This window comes from Pelmatolapia mariae, linkage group LG7 (genome assembly GCF_036321145.2).
Source record: "Pelmatolapia mariae isolate MD_Pm_ZW linkage group LG7, Pm_UMD_F_2, whole genome shotgun sequence".
Taxonomy (NCBI): domain Eukaryota; kingdom Metazoa; phylum Chordata; class Actinopteri; order Cichliformes; family Cichlidae; genus Pelmatolapia; species Pelmatolapia mariae.
In genome coordinates this window covers 61,079,042-61,104,074 of record NC_086233.1, presented here as the reverse complement: position 1 = coordinate 61,104,074, position 25,033 = coordinate 61,079,042, and the positions used below count along the sequence as shown (strand labels likewise).

Genomic DNA, 25,033 nt, shown 5'->3' with positions numbered 1-25,033 from the left:
ATGCACAGTAAATGTCATGCAGAATGTAAATAAAAGAACAATGTTTTTACCTAAAAAAAAAAAAAAAACATTACTCTTATAAGACTTTTAGGACCTTATCTGCAATCTTCATAGATTTCAGCAGCACACAAATCAGAAGAAGCTTTTCCAAAACAATTACAAAACAAAAGCTGAGGGTTTGCTCTTCTCTCCGCCAGCACTATTGTCTAGTGTTTCAAAAGCTCACTTCTCCCTCCCACTGCTCTGTTGGTCATCAGTGGCAAGAAATCCAGACCACTGCAAACCAGTTCACCCAAGCCCTCCGAGCCCAGTCAGCACTGTGAGTCCGCCCACATGTCCCGGGAACAATACAGAGCCTGACCAACATAAGCATGCGGGACCTCAGCTCATTAAAACAGTGACCTACAGGTCATGACATGAAGCATGATATACACATGTTCATCACAATGCTGATTTAAGAAAACAAACAAACACAGTCAGTGTGCAAATATAACCGCAGCTCCTAGAACATCCAGTAAGCCTCTGCATCTTTTCCCTGTGGCTTAATCTTCATGTCCGCCACCCCAAGCTGTAAAACCACAAAATGAGACGACCAGTTTCTTCCATACCTGTCGTTTGAGTCCTGTAGGTTGAGTGGGAGCATTCTCCTCAAACTTAGCAAGCAGCTGGGTGGCCATGACCTTCACTTTGTTGTTGTTCCCCACAGCAGCAGAATCCATTTTTCTCTCCGACAGGATAGCAGGAACAGATGGCCTGTCGTCACGATTGGTCCTCGATACCTCGTCCTGTGGGAAAGTAGTCGGGGGAGAAAAAAAACAACAAAACACCTAAACTTTTTTGGGCAATCACTGCGAGTCTAGTGGGATTAATTAGTTGGTTCTGGTTGGCTAGACTGCTCAAGCACTAATCACAAGATCAACATCTGAGACGCTCTGCTGTCAGAAATACTCACATCTTCAGACTGGCTGGTTTTCCTTCTCTTCCCCAAACCGTCTAAATCCTTCTCTTTTTTGTCCTGTTGAAGAAAAGTCATGTGCTATTTTCCCCCTCAGCAAAAAAAAAGTTAAATAAATAAATGATGAAATGCTGATTTTGTTGCTTTAGGAAGAAGTAAGATATACTGGCATTTTCTTAGACACTGACCTTGGGGTTTCGTTTTCTGGAGATTGCTATGCTCTGACCCAGCTTGCTAAGGAAAGATATGGGAGACTTTGTGCTCGATATCAACGCAGCCTTCTCTTCTGGACTCAGATTTTGGTTATCTGAACAGATATCCATGAAATAGGAACAACATTAAGAGAAAATAGCAATTTAAAGATCTTTCAAGATTATACTTTTGAGTAAATGACCCTTCTGATCAGAGATTGTCACGATGTCTCCCAAAAGAAAATTACAGAATAAAAACTCCCACTGTAGCACCATCTCTCACCTCCAGGTGGCACTGTGTCCTTAAACATCTCATAGAACTGACTGAGGTACATGACCATAGAGAGTTTGTCTGGCTCCACCACAGAGGACATCTCCTTGCCCGTCATGCATGGCGAGATGCCAAATTCCCTCTCTGCCACGTCAAAAGCTAACTGGTTGTTCTTCTCCTGGTCTCGTTCATCCAGAGAATCAAAGTCACTGAGAACAGAAAGACAGAAGAGAGACCACAGACAGTGAGAGGCAAGTAGTCATGCCAAGCATCTCAAATGCAAACTAAGAGAATGGGGCTGATAGGTGCTTGAACTACAAACGTATATTACATATCAAAAATATAAGAGCTTGATCCTTGTAGTCATAAATTACACTTGAAAAGGTCCAATTGCTCTTAGAGTTTCATTCAAAAAAAACCCAAAAAAAACCCCATTGCAATAATTTATTTTTTAAACCCCAAAACAGGTCACATTTTTGCTGTTCTAAATCAACTGTTGAGTAAAACTATCTGGTTTTAATGCCGCTAAATTGTCCGTTGTGTTCTTGAGCTAGCTGAAAACTGTTAGTGGTTGCAAACAACAATGCAAGAACAGTAAGAGTAAACCAAATCAAAACAATAAGGCTGTGGGCTGTAAAACAAAAATCAATGAGCACAAAGTTCTACAGAGCTTAGCAATGTTCTTAAATTGTTTACAGACTTTATAGCAGCTTTAAGAAAAAATGAAATAAAAACTAAAAAAAACAAATGTGTTGAATGCAGATCTGCTGATACACACACACGAATCAAAGAATCTATCATTCTGGGGAAAACATCTGATGCTCGGTAAAATAGTGGAGGTCTTTTATATCTGTCTTCTTAAAGAGGATGGAAAGCTGACCTAAGCCTAAATCTTTACTAGAAAATGGGAAAAATTGACTGCTTTTTATCAAAGAAGTGAGGATGCTGAGGTGCAGGACTTAACCTTATGCACAATCTAGATTGATAACACGTTTAAGTAGAGTTGTATGGACTGATGTGCCCCCAGTGTGCATGTTTGTTTGGTTTAAGAGTTTTACAGAATAAATCTATCAAGTCTCCCACAGTTAGTGATGAATCAGCAACATTTAAGAGAAAAAAGCCACAACTGTCCTGCAGCTTTAGTTGTACTGGAAATAAACCACAAACACTAATGATGAAGCACTCGTGTAAAGCAGGTGGACAGTGTTACCGTAAATGTCCTCATTACCGCAGCTGAAGATGCCATTAACATGGCACATCAATACATCTCAGCTGCAAACAGCATCCATTTAAATGCATTACAACATCACAACAAGCGCTGAGTGGGACCTCCATTATTTATCTTAACCATCATTTACACAAATACGCATGACGGCAGTTTTCCAAAGGTTCCTTCACTCATCATTCTGGCTCATCAGTAGCAGCAAAGAACAACTGCTACCCTACTTTGTAAAGGTCGGGCAGGAGAAACGCTCTAATAGCTTATAATGTTAATTGCCATGTGGTCTCCAGAGGATAGCAAACCACATTAGGCATTGCGGATGGAGATTGCGTTATTTATATTGTATGTGAGGGTGAGCAGAGCGTTCATGTATGCTTGTGTGTGGGAGAAGAGAGGGGGAAATGAGGACATCTCAGCCGTAGGGGACCCATGGGGGTATTTTAACTGGTGGCTGTCACCTCATTTACAATGATATACAAGGTCCCAACCAGGCAGTAAACATCATTTGCAACCAGCAAACACATAAACAGGGCAGACCAGTCATTCTGGGCCAACGAAGCAGTTTCAGTCCTTTCTTTCAAACCACAATGGGATATACTTGGCAAGGGTTGTACAAGTTCACAAACTGGGGGAGGAAAAAAAACAAAAAACCTTTCCATCTATGAAATGTCAATCTCCGTGTTCTGGATGTATTGTCTTTAGATACTCACATAAGATCAGGCCTGTATCTGTGAATTAGGGCACAAAGGGCCAGGCCGCTCTTCCAAGACATGGTGAGGTCTGTCACATTAACATTCCTGTAGCCCTCTGTTTGCCTCTGGCACCAGTTGAGCAGCTTACTGGACCGAGCTATGGATTCTGATGTGTGGGAAAGAAGACAAAATTAAATGCTTGGTGTGAAATCTGCAGGTGGGACAGCATCTGAAGTAAGCAGGGAAGGAAACACAAACTGTTTCTGGGCAGCATTACATGTCTCTTGCTGAGCAATCTCATAGCCTTGGGTCAGGCAAGGCTGAGCAGCAATGGGGCCCCATCATTCATGTTAGAATCAGTGTTTAAATCAGCCAATGGAGAAATATTACAAACCATGAAATGTAAAGATTTTACTGATGTAAGAAGAAAGGGATGCAAATGGGAGGTTAGGAAAGGATGCAGAACTCACATGAAAACTTTAAAACAGCTACAAGTGGCTTTAAATGCTCGATATAGCCATGGAGCTTGAGTGAGTGGATCGATAACCGAGTTAGTATACGCAAAGGAAATATCATGGAGTCTCTCCAAAAGGTTTCATCACTCCAGTATCCACGTCATTCATAAATATACAGAAAGACTCAAATTTGTTAAAACTTTTAAAAGGTCCCTGAAAAGCAACACCATGCATTCGGGCTTTGTGTTACCTTGCAACTGCTTGTCAAGCAGGCAGTTGTCTAGAGTGAAAATAGTTCAGTATTACATTTCAGCAACAGTGATTGCAGCAACTCCTACACTGATGCCATATCATCTACAAGCAGAAAAGACACAAACCATTCCTGGCCAACTTGGGGGTTGATGAGTTGATCACATTCTCGATTTCGATGCGAACTTCCCTGCACTCCCCTGTGTCAAACAGGTGCCGCACCTGCAACATCAAGATGATCATTTCTTGCATGAAAAAAGCGTCACTTGTGCAATAAAATATTTGCATAATAGCATCAAACACACAACCTGGTTTAAGCTAATAATGAAATCTTAAAAAGAGGCACTGTGGCTTGTTAGTGCTCATACTCACTTGGCTAGGTTTGAGGAAGTTGAGGCTAATGTTGGGGTAACGAGTTGTAGGATCCACACTGTACTGACTGAAGTTCTTACTGACATTTTCTGGTGTGGTCTGAGGCAGAAGGCGGTATATGCTCTCCCTAAAAAACAAAAGCACTCCCATTGGGTGACCTTAACAGTGAAATGTAACAAATAAGCAGTAGTATAATATGATAATGCAGTAGCAAATCACAATCACATTGCTCTCAGCGTTACAACAGAACATTACGGTCGCATTCCATTCAGTCCTTACTAGAAACTCTTATCCCATTAGTACTAACAGAGGTGGGACTGATGCTTGAAATCTCACATTTCCTAGTAAAGCACTTTGAGATAAAAGGGTGTCCCTGAAGAGAAAGCACATCTAAGAGTGTGGCTGCATGTGCAGATATGTATGACCACAAGAACAGAACAGGTCTTGGCGTGCATGCATTAATGTTTCCACGCTCTCACCTCTCAGCCAGCACCTCAAGAGGGGTTTTTCCTTGGGCCCAGCTCTTCACCATCCAGCCCGAGTCCATGGCTGCCAGGAAACCTCGGGCTATGCCAGTCCCCATGGGCCAGAAGGGCTGGAGACAAAGTAAGCACATTCAATACCCAAATATGGTCAAATATGCAAACTATAATAAATATCCGAGATTGAAACGAGCTTTAAATCAACACCTTAATCTTAAGAATTTTAAAACAGTCTCTTGAAAATCTTTAAAGGGGAAAAATGCTTTTCATATGTTGCATTGCTGGATGCTTATATGAAGTGTGTCCAAAGTTTCAAACAATGAGATCAGCACAATCCGAGTAAGGAAAACGCTCAGATTCAGACAGTACAAAGCTTAGTTTCCAAACAGTTTTTTCTACTCTTGTGCTTTCCTAACATCAGCTCAAAGCAGATTTCTTTATGTCGTAGCCACAATGATGATTGAGTTTCACTGAAATGATCGTGTGGCTTCTGCAAACATACCCTGGTAAAAGTACCAGGGTATGTTTGCAGAAGCCACATGAGGGGCAGCCAATCGGAACAAAATACACTTTGGGATTTGTTTCCAGAGAAGGAAGAACTAAAACAACTACAGACTTACATGAAGGGCCAGTACGACATTTTTACACAGTAAATTTTTCAGTTATTCTAGTAAAGTCCCAACGCAAGAAAAGAAAGAGTCGATCACAAGTCATCGTCATTTCTCTCACCTCTAACAGGCTGTCGCCAACAAGCGCCACTAGCAGCTTGTGCCCATTGCGTTGGCGCACCATGGCGGCATTTTCTGAAGCATACATGCAGGTGAAGTCAAACATTGCTACATCAGGCTGGCCGTAATGGTTGATGGCAAAGTCCAGTGTGGGCAGCTGGTGGTTGGTTGAAAAATCTGCAGCTTCACGTGCATAAGACAGCAAGGCAGCCTGGTCTACGTTGGCTCTGGAGAGCAAAAGCTCTGTGTCTGCATAGTCCTGCAGGAGAAACAGGTGAGATAAGAAGCGGCCTTAACATGAAAAATTCATAAAAAATAAATAAAAGGAAACAATTTCCCCAATTGTAAGTTAAGATTTAAGATTTTTGAGCTTTAAGAGCTTTGTCTTTATATATAACTTCATATGCCCAGCCATCTGATGCAACCCAACCAGTCGCAGCAGATGGCCCCGCCCCTCCCTGAGCCCGGCTCTGCCGGAGGTTTCTTCCTGTTAAAGGGGAGTTTTTCCTTCCCACTGTTGCCAAAGTGCTTGCTCATAGGGGGTCATATGATTGTTGGGTTTTTCTCTGTATGTATTATTGTAGGGTCGACCTTACAGTATAAAGCGCCTTGAGGCGACTGTTGTTGTGATTTGGCGCTGTATAAATAAAATTGAATTGAATATGATACAATATGAATTATACAACCCCTTTACCACATAGAGCCCAGAGGATTTGCACTGGAATGAAGTCTCTCTAACATGTAGCATCAAATCACTGCATGCTTTGATAGTGACATGTTTTCACAGAGGGCGGTAAGAGATACATTTCTTCCATCTTCAAGCTCTCTGGTCTTCCAGTGGTGGTGTGTGACGGGAAGGGTGGGGCAGTGGAAGATATTAACAGGGGCTGTTTTCTGATTTGTAGTTCTGCCATGAGCTGTGCTGACTAGCCTGTCTTCCCCACCCTTCCTCTATCTCTTCAAAAATAAAAAAAAATAAAAAAATGGCTACACTGAGCTGTTTAACTGCCATAAAAGGAGCTCATCATACTGCACTGTAGTCGTGCCTACATAATCCAAATGCACTCTGTCTTTGGACCTCAGTGTATGCCCAAACGTCATTAACTCCCTATAAAAACAAAGAGCTGCACATCCATGCACAAATCAAAAACAACAACAGCTAAAAAAATCTCTGCTTAAAACTTAATGCAGACATTTATGCATCTATATCCTTTATTAATATCAGTACACAAAGACAGACATGCCAAAAGGTCTTTCCGGTTTCCTGTGCAAAGTTGCCAGGGAAAGGAAACTCCCGTATTTAGTGAGGACACAAATAAGTAGCAAGTGCTTAAGTTGGCAGTTTGCTCCAGAATACTGTTGGCTTGGTTAGACCATTAGGGAAAAAACTGGGCGAATTTACAGAGAGAATAAAAGACTGAAAAACAATGAAAGAGTGTGAAGAAAAAAAAGGCAGAAAAGAGAGAGAAGGACTAATTTTGTTGGTTTGAGCATGCATACAGAGACGAGCAAGCGCTGCAGGCTTTAATCACTCACATGTAGAATGACTCCTTTCTCCAGCAGGCTCTGTTTTTTGGCAGTCATCACAAAGTAATGCGTGTCATCCTTGTAATAGACGATATTTTCCAGGTCAATGCCTAAAATGACCAACAGAAAGATGTAGTGTTACATAACAAACACAATAATTTTCCTTTTTAACAGAGCTGACAATCGTGACGTCATTTGAGCACAAGAGCAGCAATTATGCCTTTCAAAGCACATAAGCAGAGCCTCGGGGACATTGTCATGTCAGCGGCAAACTGTGGCCGGCTTGGCGTCAAACCTAAGTATTTTAATTGAGTGCACTGACAAATTTTTAACTATGATCAGAGCACAGATTATTTGTCCGATTACTTTTATTTCTGGCATCAACTGCTTCCCTTTGCTTCTGCTAGCTCCAGATCTTGCAGTTGCCAGTAACAACAACAACAAAAAAAGTACATGTTTTATGTTTTATGTTGTATCCGAAATTCTTATACTGCATCATAACTGTTACACAGACAAAAAGTAATGGAGGAGAATGGAGCCATGACAGACCGGTTGCTTCTCTGAGGTCTTGAAAGAACTTCTGATTGAAGATAAAGGCCACACCGCTGATCTCTTCAACTTTTGCCTCTGCCGTTGTGTTCCTGTTAATGAAGTTAGCAGTGATGGCGATGGCGAGCTTTCCCCGGAACTCCTTGCGCCGAAACCCTACAGAAAAGCATGGATGATTGGGGAAGGCCTCAAGGTTAGAAACCAGTAACTGTTCACTCTGTTAGTGAAGTAAAAGAACATAAATTAGAAATGTTAAAAATCACAAAATAAGCTCAACAAATATATATTTGCTACTAGAATCCTTTTAAGCGCATACAATACATAGAATATCTAGAAGCATCTACAATTTCATGACATCGTCTGTCCTGCAGACCGCCTTCTCCAAAACAGTCAAATTAGAGAAGAAACACTCATGGTGCAAAGCTCCACTGAGGACTCCATGTGTGCGGCCCAACACTCATAGGAAACAGACCTAGTTCAACAGTTCCTATTAACTCTGCTTGGAGAGCAAATACTGTCTGAAGTTGAACGTAGAAGCTAAGATGGTACCCAACCACAGCTGCACACAAAGTGAGATCATAATCATTCTAACTGGCCTCCAACTCGACTTCTAAAAAACAAACAGTGCCGTTTTTGGATCGCCTCATTTAGTCAAATGCATTACTGATGCATTATTCCCAGTCTGTGCATGCAAACTTGCCCGGTAACGTGTTTCTCCTTCCATCTGCTCCAATGATGACATCAAACTCCAGCTCGCTGACGGGGTGTGTCCTAGGGTGGATCTCAGCTCTCCAGCCAATTCCTAAGAAAACGCAGAATGTGTAATCGGACAGAAATGCATTAACAGAGTTGACACTCATAGGCTCTGACAGATAGTTTCATGCACTTTTGGACACATTTGGCAGCTGCTCCATTTACTAACTTTCACTTTCCTGATCTTCAGGAGGCTCAATAAGGCTTTTAAACTCTACGTTCACATGGATCTCAATGCCCAGCAGGAGTGCCATTTTGAGAAGCATAAGCTGAAGCTGACGAATACCTAGAACACACACAGAGAAAGAATATGTAAATTAACTTTGATATATTTTTTTGTACAAGTAGAAGAGCTCAAGAGAATCGCGTCTACTCACTGATATGATCGATAGCACCAGCACAGAACTTCCCATAGAACTTTTTGGCCCCAAGACCCCTGAGATCCTGGATGGTAAAGGGCCAGAGGTGCAGCACATTGTTTCTGGAAAAGGCATCTCTCTTCTCCAGAATCACAACTTTGGCCCCCAGGAAAGCCAGCTCGATGGCTGTACGCAAGCCACATGGCCCCGCACCAATGATCAGACACTAAACAGAAAATGACACAGAAGTTTCAGACAGGTTTTAAGGAAGCAAGTCGAATCTATTCTTAATTTGCTTTCTTGCTCGACTCATAATCCACCTATTCAAGCTTCAGTGTGTAAAACCCCACACTAGCATCTAACACTCAACTTAATAAAACTGTCTAGCCTATAGCTGTTTAATAGGCTTTACCATTATAAGATACATCTATCTTCTACTATAATTATGAGCAAGCAAAACCACTCATTTCCCTAACTACAAAGCCCAAAGTAAAGACATCTTCGACCTAGTGGAAGAAAAATAAAGATATCAACATACTGAGGATCATATTGTTCAGTCTGTTAGATATGAATGGGAACAGGAGCCAAAGCTAACCACATAATCCAGCTTTAAAACAAAACAACAACAACAACAAAACAGTGATTTTCAAATTACGCTGCCTTGCCTTTGTGTTGGCACAGGCACGGCCCTTCTTGTACTCCTTGTGGCTGGCCCTCTTGTCTAGCTTGGCCCAGAGGGCCTTGGCCTTCCAGTAGTTGAGTTTGGACTTGAGTTTGTGATAGAAGACCCTGTGATCACTGGGCTTTACTTCCAGGTGGTCACATAGCTCCTGGAAGGCCTTGAGAATGCCCTTACATGTGGTCGCCTGGACAAAGTTGTCAAACAGGACATGGGACTGATTCACCCCATCTCCTCCAGCCGCACCGGCACCTCCATCTCCCATGGTCCAGACTAACTCCTGGGCTGTGAGGCCCCCTCACCCCCAGAAAGGGGCTTCTGGGTCCAGCCTCAGCTCTGGAAAAACCCTCTCTCTGGTAGAGAGCTTTAACTCCCAGCCTCAGGAATCTTCATTCTGTAAGAGAGAAAGAGCGACAAATTAAAAAGTATTTAAAAAAATAAAATAAAAAAACGTGTGTTTTCTCCATTTCACATGTGTGAAATGGAGAATTTTACAACGATGATTTGTTGTACAATATTTTACATCAAACACTTAATGCCAGGCCTCCAAAGCACTACATTCACAAATCCTACAGATGTGAATCTGCGATGAACAATTTCTGATCTGGCACAGTAAAAAACAAACAAACAACATTAATTAAAAACCATATCAACCACATCAGTTTATGTCATACATGACCTGCACCTTCTTGAGTGTCACGTATGTCAATTCATCAAATGCCTCCATCCTGACCATTGTTTTAGGAGTCTTGATGCATTCTCAATCATCCAGGAAAGTAAATCTCCAAAAGTTGATTCTGTTCATCTGGACGTAGCGTTTTGTGGGAGAAACGTTTCGTCACTCATCCAAGAGACTTCTTCAGTCTCAGCTGACTGCAGGTTTCCCCAGAGACTGAAGAAGTCACTTGGATGAGTGACGAAACGTTTCTCCCACAAAACGCTACGTCCAGATGAACAGAATCAACTTTTGGAGATTGTTTTAGAAGTAATATCTGATACGTACATATGTTATGATTTTGGAGACCCAAGAGAGTAGCTCAAGTTAACATATTCATTATTTTATGTTAAGTCTCTAAAGTATTTGGATGTCTGATCTAACAGCAGAGGAAGCTGTGGAAACAATTTTGGAGGGAGGAGACTGATATTTTATTTTATGCATACCGTCCATCTAATATTCTTTAAAAACAGTCCAAATCACGCAAAAACATTTCCATGATATTCCTCAGGTATAACACCAGGTACAAAATACAAAATTAACTTTTTTAAACTTTCTTAAGTTTCTGTGATCATTTTCTCAACAACAAGTATTTTCATCTGCCTTTTTGACCAAAGACGACACGTTCATCCCATATTTATTTATTATTTTTTTAAATTTTGCACAATTCTCATCAAAGGGTATATCTTCCACCTGGAATTTTATTTTGATGAATTTGATGACCGAATGCTTCTTAACGATCTATTTAACAACACAACTATATGTTATATATAACGACTTCTGGCTACTGTCATTCCTCTGCAGCATCATGACCTTAAACAACCCTTTGTATTTCTAAGCATGGAGCTGGACACAGGAAAGGTACCGACACAAAGCCAGACAGGAAACACACAGGGAACAAGTGTATAGATGCGTCCTCGTGGCACAGACTCACTTTAGACACATTCCAGACACAGGAAATGGTTGGTTCACTGCTAAATACACTGTGAAATAACACAACAACCCTTCTCAGTCAAGAAAATTATCTAGCTCTAATGAGGGTCTCTGCATAGCTAGATGGATATACTAATTACTTCCCCTGTGCACAGCTTTATTAAGCTATTTTTAACCGTTTTAACCTCCAGGGGTTAGAGATCATTCATGTTCACTGATGTCTGTAGCTTTGCTGTGATGAATGGGGAATGCCCCGTCCATAACAAAGTGGATTTGGCAGTAACGTCTTCATCAGCTCTGACCAACATCGCTGAAAGTATATAAGGGAGATTAGAAGGATGGAAGACTATTATAAAAAGCTCAAATAAAAAACAAACACATTGACTTAAAAACCACCACACAGTTGATCCGGTTTGTTGGTGGTTCATTTGTTTTTAACCAAGCAGAAGCTGTTTTGCATTTGCTCCGAGCAGCGATGCAGAAACTTTTCTTGCCTCTTTAAAGTGAAAATAAGAAAGATTAAAGCGAATAATTACAATTCTGACGTGCTAGGAATAACTCTTGCTTACTTTCTTACAATGAGGATAGCTGACAGGACATAACATCTCATGTCTACAAGGTAAATAAGCTCCAGGCAGGCTGTATGCTAAAGAAAGCATAAAGAACGGACGCGAGGGTGAACAAACTGGTGTGGCTTCGTGCATTCGGAACATAATCTGGCCAACAGCTGCTCTGGTGGTTCTTGCACTGCAACATTGAAAGGTATTCCAGCTTAAACAAAGTAATTATTCTGAGGTTAAACTCTGCTGTTTTGAGGATATTACTAACTTACTTACAAAAACATTATTTACAACGACCCATTTAGATTTAAAAGCTTGAGCTTTGTTCTCCACTGTCCAGGATGCTGAGCTAGTTCGTGGAAACCAATGTAGCCCCAGTCCCAGTGGCAACACATGATGAAAGGAAGGCAGGTACAGAGGTCAGCTGGCCTCCTTTTCACACACTGCCAACTCCTCACTGCAGTGAAAACAGCAGGCCTTAGTTTTGGCTCTGCCTCAGTCAGTCAGGAGCAGTGCTGACACAAACAGAAAGAGCCCTTCACCAGAACAGCCAGTCACACCATTTCTTCTTTGCCTTAACTTGTAGTGTACTTTATTCAAAACACACACACACACATCAAAGTGTAAAGGTTTGTGGTTGGAGATGTGCGCACATCTGTGCTCAGTCAGTCCCTAGAGCATACATTTAGTAACAAGAATGAAAATACTGGCACACACTTGTTCCTCTGTATGGAAGTAAAAACTCAAATATAAGATTTAACTGTTGAACCAAATCACACAGACTTATTGATATTGCCCTGATATATTGTTACTGGCAAATATGCATTTTTTTCTGTTTTTTCTTTTAAAGATGTTCATAAAACATTTGGCATAATTTAGAAATTGTGTAATTATATGGTAAGCACAGTAAGTTGCTAAATACTACTGTAGAGTTAAAGAGGCACAAAAAATACACGAAAACAACAAAAGAAGCACAAATATGCAGCAGACAATTTTCTACATCTTTAACACTTTTTTGGTATAATATGACAGACGTCCTCTCCACAGCAGCAGCTAAATTGGACACCAGTGGTCCACTATACCAACTGTTCTGCATATTTTTGACAGTGCCTCGCTACGTCAGTACACAGTTACATTTAGATATGAGCTTGGACTTAACCAACTCACTTCCATGTTGTACCCTTCAGACATACCATACAAAAATTCTGTTGATCGGAGCAGTCAAAGTAAAGCTGCCTAAAAATTAGGGTGAAGGGAGCTAAAACAAATCTTTTCCCCTTTCAACAGAACTCAACATACTGTTTAAATATAGAAAATTAGGTGGTATATCAATACTGGATTTTTTGGCTTCCTAAAAAGAATCTAGTACCCATCCAGTATCAGCCGGGTTGTAGTACTAAGCCCAAATATCAGGGGTAAACATTAATTACTAAGCCAAATTAGCTGCGTTCAGAGCCTGACTATTGAGGAAGTTGTGAGAATGTTTAAGATCGGTAATCTATCAGGAGACTGTTGATTGTATCAGCGAATTAATCAGATCATTAAAACAAAAAGCCTGAACGCTGTGTCCTAAATTCTTGACCAGTCTTTTCTTTTGCTGTCAAACAATGACTGAGGAAACAAGACATAGCAAGCAAAGAACAAAACCAGTAGAGGAAATCAGCTGAGATTAAACTTTTTGAAATTATACTTCCAAAAAAGATGATCTTGGAAGGATGATGATGATGATACACTGTATGGAGACACAAAAATATGTGCATATTGTGCTGCTGTGTGTGTCTAAAACAGCACAGCTCAAACAGGCATTCCCGCGACATGCCAAACCATGACGCTGCTTAATGACAACAAAGCTGACCTATAATTTGAATAACAGTACCCTCCTACAGAGAGAGCCATGTGCACACTCCACAGCAGCACCGTGTGTTTCCCAATGGTCAGGAAGAAACCACACAGATGGGATGTATGGGATACAGTAATTAAGAAAAGTAAGGATATGGAATGGGCCTCATTTTATGCTTTTCCAAACTAAATATTTGAAGTGTGCAGCAAAAATAAAGGAAACTCATGAAATATGAGCTCTTTCTCCAATTATCCTGACATCTGGATGAGCTGCAGGATTTCACACATTCACAGAATTCCCACAAGACTGACACACATGCGTGCCAGCCCTGGCTGAATTACATCACCCACTAATCTAAAAATAGACACAGAGATTAGGCCAGTAGTCCTGTTTGTAGATATGTTTGACAGCATGATTTCTTTATAAACACTGTCACTATAACAGCCTCCAAAAACAAACAAACATTTCAAACCATTTTTTCTTTGTTTTGGTTCTTTTTGCTCTTCCTTTGGTTACACTGTAGAAACAATCTGGGATTTTTCTGTTTCTTATTTCACTTACATTCCACAGACTTGGAAAACCACAGAGCTTGATCCTTGATTATTTCCTTTATGAATATGTGAGAACAGATTACTAAGGAGAATCAGATGAGCTATGGCTGTTTGCTAAATGCAAACACGGTCAGGCGAATGAACCCAGAGGTTTTGAGGCAGAATTTCTTACCAGTCATACCAGCATAAAATAACTGGGAAGACTGGAATAAGACCAACTTTACCAGTTCTATAAAGTGTAATAAGAGCTGGATTTTACTGATTTATGCCTCTGCTCATTTCATCCGGTTTGCCTTGGGACGCATTCCATTTTTGCTTTGTTCTTGAAAGTTAATGATCACCTTAACATCCCATGACAGTTCTTGAAAAAAGCTAGACCATAATAATAATAATACTAATTAGACTGCAAGGCAACAACAGGTGTGGTCTGTTCACGGGCTGCCTGCGAGTTGTAAATAGATCACACTGACAACAAAAGTGGAACGATTAACTCAGACGTCTACATTACTTGTTGGTCATTGTGTGCACGGCACTAAAACTGGAGACAAGAAAATAGTCGCAGCCATCTGCATGAAACACCAAGGTGTGCATAATCCTTCCAAAAAAATCCTGTTTCCAAACTGACCCTAAAAGTGAATACATTCAAGTTTTTACCCCTAGTAATAAATTTCATCCACATCCATCCATTACTTTTCAGTAATCCTGCCAACGATCAACCAATGCAAGTGACAGCACAGCAAACCAGAAAGTGTAACAAAACAATTACAGCTGAAGTTAAGAGAGGCTATAGTTAGCATAATGTAAACATGACATAAGACTGATACGAGGGTTGCAACGATAAAAATAGCAGACATTTGCTGTTTGTTTCTATGAGTAAGCAGGCAGACATGTGGGTAACCAGTGCTGACACTGGTCCTGAGATAACTCCCTGCCAGATCTAAGCACCAGGGATTAACAATTTTCCTGGAAGAAATCCCAACAATACTGTTGGGATTTCTTCCTACAACTAAGTTTCCTTATCAGAGTCATCTATGAACAGCTGTGTATGACAATGAAAGGACTTTCAAGATGCTTTCTTGTAGCAGATTCCTTGTTTTCATATTTAACACGGACTGAATGTTTGACGGGAATGCTTATCATCAATGCTTGCAAAATACCAAAATTTCCTAGTTTTGGCCATATGGCTGTCACCAACACAGAGGCATAAAGAAATGGGAATTTGGACCTTAACTTAAACTCCGTACGGCGGTATGAAAAAACATCATGAGAGATGTTAGAAAAAGGAATGTAAATATACCAACGTACAAAACATGTTTGTCTAAAACTAGCCCAAATAGAATTACCTGAGATGACAGTAATAATGACCCATCACTCCACACATTGTGACTCCATATTGACAGGAGAATGCACAAATTTAAGTCAGAGTGTATTAATGGCTATGTTACTCACTTCTGATATTAGTTATTGAGCAGACATACTCATTGTGAGTCTATACAAACTACTTTACTCAGTTAAAGGTTGTAGTCATGCACAGGTTCATCCAGCAGGAATTAGGAGAGTTGTGTCTGTTCACATAGCGAACAAAGACTCAGACCACACAGAGAACACAAATATTTATTGGATCAAATTCAAATTCCCTCTGGCCGAGGCCGTCCCCAAACCGTTTGGCTTTTCGATCACATCTGCCTCTGAAACTGTGAAGCTGAGCAGTTCATTTGAGCTGATGCAGACGCTGCTGATTTAGTTTCACGAGCACTGCTAACAACAAACAATTCATTATCCGAGCTTCAAACAGTATAAAAGATGGATGTAGCCAACGTAATGTCACCTGTCGGTTGGTGAAGTCCCATTTCGAAGATTTGAGATGAGCGTTTTCACTACTGCCATCAGGGCATTTTGAAAGCAGATGTGACGAGTGAGGGGCTCAGCGTGTTAGCCACTGAGTTCATCCTGAATCATCATCCTTTCAGACATTTAGAAGGGCCCAAATTTACAGAATGGACTTAATGTTTTATATTATGACCTGAAATGATGTTTTCCCAGTATACAACACTAATACCAGTAACTGATACCCAATGGATTCCCTTAGTTTTTTTTTTTAGTTTTTAAATGGAGGCTGGAGTATCTGATGCCCTCATCTAATTTCCATTAATGTCAACAAGAGAAGCTCCAACTTCCTCCAACAAGCCGTGTACTTTGCAGTATCGCTTGCTAGGACTGAATAAATGACTATCAAGCTATTTGTTTATTGCTTATGTATTCAGTTTTGAATTTTTTTTTTTTATATATATATTACATCTCAGCTTAGAGACATACAAGCTTGCCATCTTAACAGTTTCATCACAAGATATTACTGTTTGTTTGTTTCACTGTTGGACAGCAAACAGTCTTGGAGGCACACTTCCATCTGTACTGTCACACCCAGATATCTGCAGCACCACGATGGAGTTCTTGGACTTTGTGAGAGAACAAAAAAAAAGAAAAAGAAATATTTTGTTGCTTCTCTCTGAGTGATTCTTTCAGTTGCAAACATAGCAGAAATAAAATCAAAGACACGATTTGAAATTATTTGCATCGTGATTTTGTCAAATAAAATCTGACATGTTGGCAGTAAAAACATTAAATAAATAAATAAATACATCTTGAGAGTCAGGCTCATGGATGAAGAGAGAGAGCTTGATCGAGGGCAGGAGGCAAGTATCTATGGGGAAAGGTGGGGACTAATGTCTATATTCATAGATCCGTGAAAGCTAAATGAGGCAAAGGGATAGAATTGCAGCTACGGCATTTTATATCATGAGAAAACATTTTCAAAAACTTAGAAATGCCCCTTTTTATTGGCTTCATTTACACCCAATTACTTTAAAACTCAAATAGAATAGCTAAGAAGCCACATCCAGCTCCACTTGATGTACTTGTAGAATTTAATCTGAGAGAATAAAGTGGTTCCTGGAAATAAGTACTCCAGGATTTATACTGGTCCCAGTCTGCTCAGTTGTGCTGCCAAGACAATCCTCAATTATGCCCAAATCCGGTTTTAAATGAATCTGAGCCTCATTGCGTTTCAGAATCTGTTGGACTATATCCAACCCTTTCCAACCATGAAAGGAAATCTTAAATAGCATGTTTTAAAAAGCCCAATATAAAGAAATTTACCCCAGAATAGCTGACATCACTCAGGGGAACAGTTTCCGATGACAATGGGTCTTTTGTACAACCTACATATTAGTAATTGCCTCAAGGGAGTCTGGGCACAGGCTCAGCCTGCTCTTGCTTGCTTATGGGTGTCAAACATGGTCAATTAGAGCAGCGGTCCCCAACCTTTTTTGCGCCATGGACCGGTTTATGCCCGACAATATTTTCACGGACCGGCCTTTAAGGTGTCGCGGATAAATACAACAAAATAAAACCAGTACCGGTACCGAAAAAAAGAAGATTTATTCATAACACACGCGAAAAGACCCAGGAAAACCGAGTTAACGATAAAAACGATAACAAAATAACGCTGAAAACCGATAAAAACCCTGAAAACCATACATTTCACACCTGAGCCTCAACTCTCGCGGCCCGGTACCAAACGACTCACGGACCGCTACCGGTCCGAGGCCCGGGGGTTGGGGACTGCTGAATTAGAGTGTCCTGGCAGCGCCGGCCAAAGCTGTTTAATTTAGGAATCCTCTCAAATTCAAGCTGAAATGCCACTTCTCCAACTTATGAGCTGTTCATAACAAGTCTTGTCTAGTGTAGAATAGTATTTATGCTATGCAAACATAAATACAATGAACCATAGACGGTAGAAAAATGCAAAACCATTACTAAGCAAAGCTTTTACTGCATCAGCGTTATCAGTTGCACTACTCATAAAAATCTGCATGGGTTTTCACATTTGGTTATCTGTATACATTTTACATCTGAGCACAAACTGAAATAAAAGCACATATCAGGTTACTTGTATACTCCAAACCCTTCTTAACAGCAGACTAGGAAATGTAGTCTGAGGCAGACGATGGTCTCCGTGTATTAGTTATGGTCGGAGTCGGGATATGCAGACGGGCAACAGGACTTCAGTTTAAACGTCCACTGATCATCCAACATCCTCAGAGTTTTCTGATGTCAAAGTGAACATCTCACTGCATGTCCAGGAAGAACGATGCACAGGAAAAAAAAAACAAAAAACAGCTCGGCTGTCATGTGAAAACAAACCTTAGAGGTCGCATGATTTGGTTCCACACTGAATGCACAAAGGCTAACCCAAACTGGGTTTTTGATTCTTGCCATAGGAAAACTAAACTATAACTCTGTTCCCAATCTCGCCTTTCCTTCCTTAAACCACATTAATTACACCTCAAACATGAAGAATGCCACAGCCAATGTAAAAAACAGGGTGAAATAAGGAAATACAGAATGAGAAACTAACTGATATTCCCGGTTAGTGCTGGGCGATATGGAAAAAATATTTATCACGATATGAATTATTTTATATCACGATAACGATATATATCACGATATACCACCTGACCTGTGGTCATCTGGAAAGTATGCAGTCTTTAAACAGCGAGTGGAGAGGGTGCAGTCTTTGTTTTGAGTTACTGTAAAGTATGTCGCAAATCCGGGTGCATGTAAAGCAGCACCATGTTGCAAAACCACAAGACAGTTTCTTTGCGAAAAATATCATTTTTTTATACTTTATTTTCTCTTGCATAAAGTTCAGAGTATGTATAGCGAGAAGACAGCACTAATATATTTGCACAGGCTATTTAACCCTTTAAGACCTACCATAGAACCAAGTCCGCCAGAGCTTATCTTTACATTTATTTATTTTGAGTGTCTTCATAGTTTTATTTTTGAGATACACAAATTTTTATATATAAATGAAAATAAATAAATGCAAATTTGCAAAAAAACAGCATGTGCATCAAAATAAACTATTTCCAACAGTGTAATTTGACTTCTAAGCATCCCAGAAACGATACAGAAGAGCATAAAGTCAAACATGACTTTTAAAAACACCAACATAGACTTTGAAGCTTAAAAAACTACATTTTCCGCGAAAGTGACGTCACTTCCGGTTTCGGACAGGTAATGGTGGACATGCGATAGTTGCGCTGACTTATATTCCAACTAGGAAGTGTTATGAACAGCTGATCGGATCGGCAAAGCCTGTTTCTGGAATATTATGTTTTTGTTGCTGCAAGTCTGGAATATTATGTTTTTGTTGCTGCAAGTCTGGAATATTATGTTTTTGTTGCTGGAAGTGCTTTTTATGCAATTTTTGCAAAGCTATATGTGGAAGGAAACTGTGACCTAGGGCAAGCTAATGGAATAAGATGTAAGTACAACTCCTCCGGTTTCATATGCAAAAAAAAAAACATTATTGCACTACCTTACGTGGTTACAGTTCTACAGGGATTTAAAAATAGTTAGGGAAAACGGAGTGTGCCTGCTCCGACCGGTTGTAAAGGGTTAATGATATATTTTATGTAATAATTTGTAAAATTCGGGTTAGAAACGATAGAAACGATAGAAGACAAATGGCACGATAGACACTTTTCTATCGTCCACACGATATATATCGTCATATCGCCCAGCACTATTCCCGGTACTGATAATGTATAAGTTATTTACCTGTGTGATTATGATACAAGAAATAGCTGCTATAATAATAGAGATCCGTCCTCTGGCATGCGATTCTGATATTATGACAGTACAATATTCAATACTCAGCAATGGAAGAACTGGGAGATACTGTTTCCAGCAGGCAGGTACCAGCGCTGCGTTTCAATGTTTTATTTTGTTTTTATGATTTTTTTTGATGACAAATATAATCTAAAAAGAGCAAAGTACATTCAGTGGAACGTGCAACAGTGAACTACAACCAGCACAACCCATAATCCCATCACATCCATGTTTGCTATCTCTAATCTCTACGCGTGGGCGCAGCTGTGAGTAGTTCAGATGGTAAACAAATTGCAGGACTCTGTCGAGTCGATGATATAAGGGAATCAGCAGAATTTCTGACTAGCTAAACCTACAGTTGCCGAAATCTTTCATTTGGGTCAGTCATCCTCAACGTCTTAGTATCGATGAGTGCAGTGTGGCAGCAACATGGAGCATCAAAAACCAGGTATTAAGACCTATCTTTAACAGAATGAGGTTTACCCAGTAAACAGTCTGTCTTTCACACAGTCGATAACTAATTATCCCATTTGCCCTCTTAGGTTACTGTATAACTCACTGCATAACTAAGCAATGATTTATAAAGGACATTTCTGTTAACCAATAAAATGAGTCACACGCGTCACTTTAGCTGTGATCGGGATAAAAGCACCAGAAGAATTTTTCTAATTGGAGAAAACAAACTGTACATATGCCCCAAAATAGTCTAAATTAAACACATGGCCATCAGAAATATCAGATGGTGCTGCTCTGTGCATTACTGTCTGATCATGAGCAGGTGTGTTGGAAATGTTACAACTACCATGAAGCAATAAATAGGTAAAAGTGGCGTTATGCAGTGTGCGAGCTATGCTTTCATCCCCTTTTCAGACCAGTACATGTATTTTTTGCTGTTTTACACAGTGTGCAGACAGTTGAATCAGAACATGCAAGGTTGGCTTTCTTCCCAGCCTCACAATGCCGAACATTTCATGTCCTTCCATCTCCCAAATAGTTGAGCAGCAGACCAGAGGAAACCCAGCCTTCCAGAGTGTACTGAAGAGCTGCTGCGGTAGGAAGGTAACCAAACACCCACGCAGCACCACGAGGCATGATTGCTTTATAGAAGCAAGCATGAAAACAGATTCCTTCCAAATTACACTTTAATCCCTGTCACCTACTACAAGGTGGTAGGAAAATCATGCTTAGCAGGTGCAGCACAGATTGCATTTAGACACTAGATGAAAATTGAGGAATTCACTGCTTCACTGCAAATCATATTTGAAATGAAATGATCAAATGAACACAAAGCAGTGGAGGGACGTGGATGAACTGGAAAAAACTGAGTCACAATTCATTCCAAAGTAAAAGGAGACAAAGGGGAATTCACAAGTCTTGTGTAGCTTAGTAAAGCCGATCAAAGTGTTAGTGTTAAGGTTAGCTGATCTAACGTCTTCACAGCTCCAGCTGAACCCTAGAACTCGAGACAAGAGTTCACGTCCACATTTTAAACAGCCATTAAAGTCCTGTTCTATACTCCTGATCCCAGGTCTGTTTAAGATCTTGTGTAACCGCCAAGTGGATATTAGAGGACTGATCTGTGAACACATGATGGAATAAAACACAGATCTGAGCAGAGAGCACAGATGATAGCAAATTAGCAGCCCTAACGAGGAAAAGCAATCATTATTACAGTTCAAAAGGGTAACGAGCTGATGTTATCTCTATCATTCTACACGCCTACGCTAAAGTTGAAGTCTGGTTTGTCATCCCTCACGTGACACCACACATGGCAGCAAGTGTGTGACATCATGTGAAATAATCACCGGATTGAGACGTTGTTTCAATCATCAAAGGAGTAACAAGAGAAAACCTGATTCAACTTTCTTGGCAAGAAAGATGATTTTAACACCATGTCAGACACAATTAACATTACATTCAATAAAAATAAATGTTTTGTCATGACAAAGGCAGAAAAGGATTCAATATTAATTCGCTATGAAAGCAGTGCTGATGTAATGTGTAGAGACTAGGTTAGAGGACAGAGACATGGAATATTAAATGTGTGGATGCCAGTCAAAAATCTGTGCAATGTTTTGACTTTAAGACGTATCAGTGCTCTTGATAAGAGGAAAAAAAGCTAAGTTGTGATTTATTGGTCGGTTATATCACCGTCTGACAGTGCTGATAGTTTTCAAATTTAACAACAGTTAAACGGCAACAGCGAGACCAAAAACAAGTGACAAATTTACTGACAGTAAAAATCAAAACATTTTCTGTATATTTTAGTTTTGTATGCAAAGAAAATCTTTTTGGTTTTTTTACCCGTACTATTTCGATGAACTAAAACGTTTTTTAGTTTGGCTTAGCTTCAGTTCTGGTTTTAGTTTTTGTTAACTACATCAGCCTCGTATCTATGTCACTGCTACCCTTATTTCTCCCTGCTTTTTCATATTTCTCTTACGCAACAATGGTTTCAAAAACAATTACAAAAATAAGGATTAAGTTAAACCAACATTACCCATCGATCCCATCTATGGCAGCCTTTCCGTGCAGCAGAAACAACTAAAAACATATAATGCTTCCAGTGTTGTTAGAGATCGCGCCCTGAGATGTATCCCGAGTAGAGAAGAGAAACTACAACAGTGTGCCGTAAAAATGGGTTTTGTGAGGTAGCTGAGAAAATACACACACTTAAGCAAAAAAGTAACGGCGCAGAGAGTCTCAGTAGCCTGTTTGCTTGTCACGTGAAGATGTATAGGATCAGAGTTTCTGCTGCACTGGCTGACGTAAGATAGTAGACTTTATAGAGTTCAAGGAGCAGCAGACTGGCAACATGTATCACTGGCGTAGCCTCTGGAATGCATTTGTCATACTGACCTACTTCTGATCTCTAAGGTGGAAGAAACAGCCAAGAAGTAAGTCTTTAATCTAGAGCTGTGGGAAATCACAAAAGCAAATGGACAGGAGCCATGCTGGAAGTCATGCAGCTTTGACTAGTGATTATTCCACCAAATCTCATTTATTTTCTTACTATGGGGGAAAAAAAAAAAAGAACGGTGGCAGATAAAGCAACTATCTCAGACTTTTTATAGGATCTCCAAACCTTAAAGGGTGGAAACAATATGACATCGTCCAGGCTGTTTGGTTTTATTACACCCGTGTGACTCAGCAGTCAACACAGGAATATACTCATCATCACAGGAATATAATCATCATCACAATCTCATCCACCTAACTACAAAGTTGAAACGGTAACTGGATATTCTCTCATTATCTTGCAATGAGTGTTTGCTAAAGAAATGGAACCTTAAGCAGTTCACAACATTCCTTCTAGTTACAGCTGTCTCTCCTTTTAAGGACTTACAGCAGGCTAGACTTGCTATAACACGCATAGTAGTTTAATATTGTGGTGGGATGGGGGGGGGCACCAAGTCTCAGATGAGTCAGCCACATCAACAAGCCATCGGGCAAACGAACCAGATAGCTGGGATACATCCAGCTGCTCATGACACAGCATGAGTTGCCTTCACAGGACTTCCTTCCTTCCTACCGTCCGTCCTTTCATCCAGCACTTTTCCCATTTCCACAATATACTGCAGGTTCACAGGGGGTCAGAGTCAGAGCTAGTTTCCTTAACTCTCTGAGAGACGGTCAGTAAGGGGGCAAAGTGAGTCAGCTTTATCTTTCCCTCCCACACGAATACAAACATTAAAAAGCTTGCCTTATCAAATTCATGCTGCTGTGTTTTGATGTATTTTGGATGCTTTGTGGGTTGTGTTTATAACACAGAAATATAATCTTAAAGGCAAGTTTGCCACTGTAACACAGCTTAGTTTTGCAGAGGACGCTGCATGCTTGACTATACTTGAACGAGTATGTCAGGCTTCTCTTCAGAAAGCCAAACTGCAGTCAGCCACCAAGCAAACATCCTTTCCTACTCTGCTCCACATCCTGATCTAGGAGGGAAACTGCTAGTTATGATAACACAAAGGTGCGAACAGATACAGCACAGCCCAGTTAACACCCACCTACCCAACTGCACCCTGTGGCCTCAGAGTAGATGTACAAAGTCTTTAAAGATACAGTGTAGGAAGGAAGCTCTTGAAATGCGAGAAACAAAGGGTCAGTATAACTAATCAATAGAACAAATCCAATCACTCAAATGAGACAGGATAAGAGACTTTGGCCTGTCAGGTCAGGACCCTTCTGCTCCATTTAACCACAGAGTGGCTGCTGCTGCTGTATGGGCCCAGCTGAGCCAGCTGGAGTAATATGATATTAATGTTAATGTCAGCATACAGTTAATCAACAAAAACAAAAATGGCATGTGAAAGCATTCATCACTTTGATTTAACGCCAAAACCTTTACACTTGGCCACAAACCAGGTACTGAGAGACAACAAAAGCACTTGCAAAATATCTAAACTTACGGTATGTATAGGACTGCATGAGATTTACACACGAGAAAAGCACCAGTCAGCTCCACACCAGCCTCCTGTAACAACATCTTTTGCGAATACAAAGTCTGTGCATTAACGTTTACCTAACATGACTTCTTTCCAGGTGTGTTGCGGCTGTGTTGTTACCCGAAACAAGCTCCCAAAACGACATTTCTCAAATGTCACCTCTGATTCAGTGATGTACAAATATTACTGAGTTTCTTTGCCGACTCATCAGGAAACTGTCGCGTTTGGACTGCATTCTGTACTGATGGATATATTTGTGTGGAAGTGACTAATACCACCACTACATTCCACAGGCTGTCCCATTAGAACCGAGGTTTTCATCTGTGATGCACCAGTAATGTGCATGTTCTTTGGACAAAGAAAACTGAGATTTATAACAGGCCAATGCAGTTAAATCGTTAGCTGCTCTATTAAAACCAACAGAGCGTGACATTCCCAAACGTGCGAAGGTGCAGCCCGCGGATCCCACGGCAACGTTAAAAAAAATCCACTGTTTGTCAAACGACTGAGAGAAGCGTGTCTTCTTACCTCTGAATGCCATGTGATTATAATCCAATCGTCAATAATTCTATTAAATCCATTTTCCTGTGTAAATCCAAATTTCACAGTGAAGCCAAAATGGGAATGTCTATTTTTTTTTTCGCTCGGTAGGGATATAGAGCACAGAGCCACACGGCAGACGAGAAGGCGCAACTTGAAACTGACTGAGAGGGATCCGTCGAAACCATAACGCCGACAAGGAGGGGGGACGTGCAGCTCTGTAAATAACAGTATGTTCCTGAAATTTGAGCGAACAAATAATGTTCCTGTATTACATGTTGAAATA

The 25,033-nt window shown here is 40.4% G+C and overlaps 1 protein-coding gene across 25 annotated transcripts in view; it reads right to left on the bottom strand.

Moving 5' to 3' along the window:
• Nucleotides 1–25,033, bottom strand: part of mical3a (microtubule associated monooxygenase, calponin and LIM domain containing 3a) — a 78,432-nt gene that overhangs the window by 36,053 nt on the left and 17,346 nt on the right. For 21 of the 25 annotated variants that reach the window (XM_063480091.1, XM_063480090.1, XM_063480099.1 and 18 more), the window contains 16 exons: nt 9,471–9,878; nt 8,824–9,031; nt 8,616–8,732; nt 8,394–8,495; nt 7,694–7,849; nt 7,154–7,254; nt 5,619–5,876; nt 4,887–5,002; nt 4,408–4,534; nt 4,164–4,257; nt 4,037–4,066; nt 3,350–3,497; nt 1,430–1,626; nt 1,144–1,262; nt 953–1,015; nt 609–785 (listed from right to left, as the gene is read on the bottom strand). In XM_063480091.1, coding sequence (XP_063336161.1) covers nt 609–785; nt 953–1,015; nt 1,144–1,262; nt 1,430–1,626; nt 3,350–3,497; nt 4,037–4,066; nt 4,164–4,257; nt 4,408–4,534; nt 4,887–5,002; nt 5,619–5,876; nt 7,154–7,254; nt 7,694–7,849; nt 8,394–8,495; nt 8,616–8,732; nt 8,824–9,031; nt 9,471–9,749 — 2,292 coding nt within the window. In that variant the 5' untranslated portion in view covers nt 9,750–9,878. Of the gene's footprint in view, nt 1–608; nt 786–952; nt 1,016–1,143; nt 1,263–1,429; nt 1,627–3,349; nt 3,498–4,036; nt 4,067–4,163; nt 4,258–4,407; nt 4,535–4,886; nt 5,003–5,618; nt 5,877–7,153; nt 7,255–7,693; nt 7,850–8,393; nt 8,496–8,615; nt 8,733–8,823; nt 9,032–9,470; nt 9,879–24,735; nt 24,888–25,033 lie in introns of those variants that run through there. The other 4 variants (XM_063480096.1, XM_063480115.1, XM_063480116.1 and 1 more) reach the window with 2 other exon arrangements.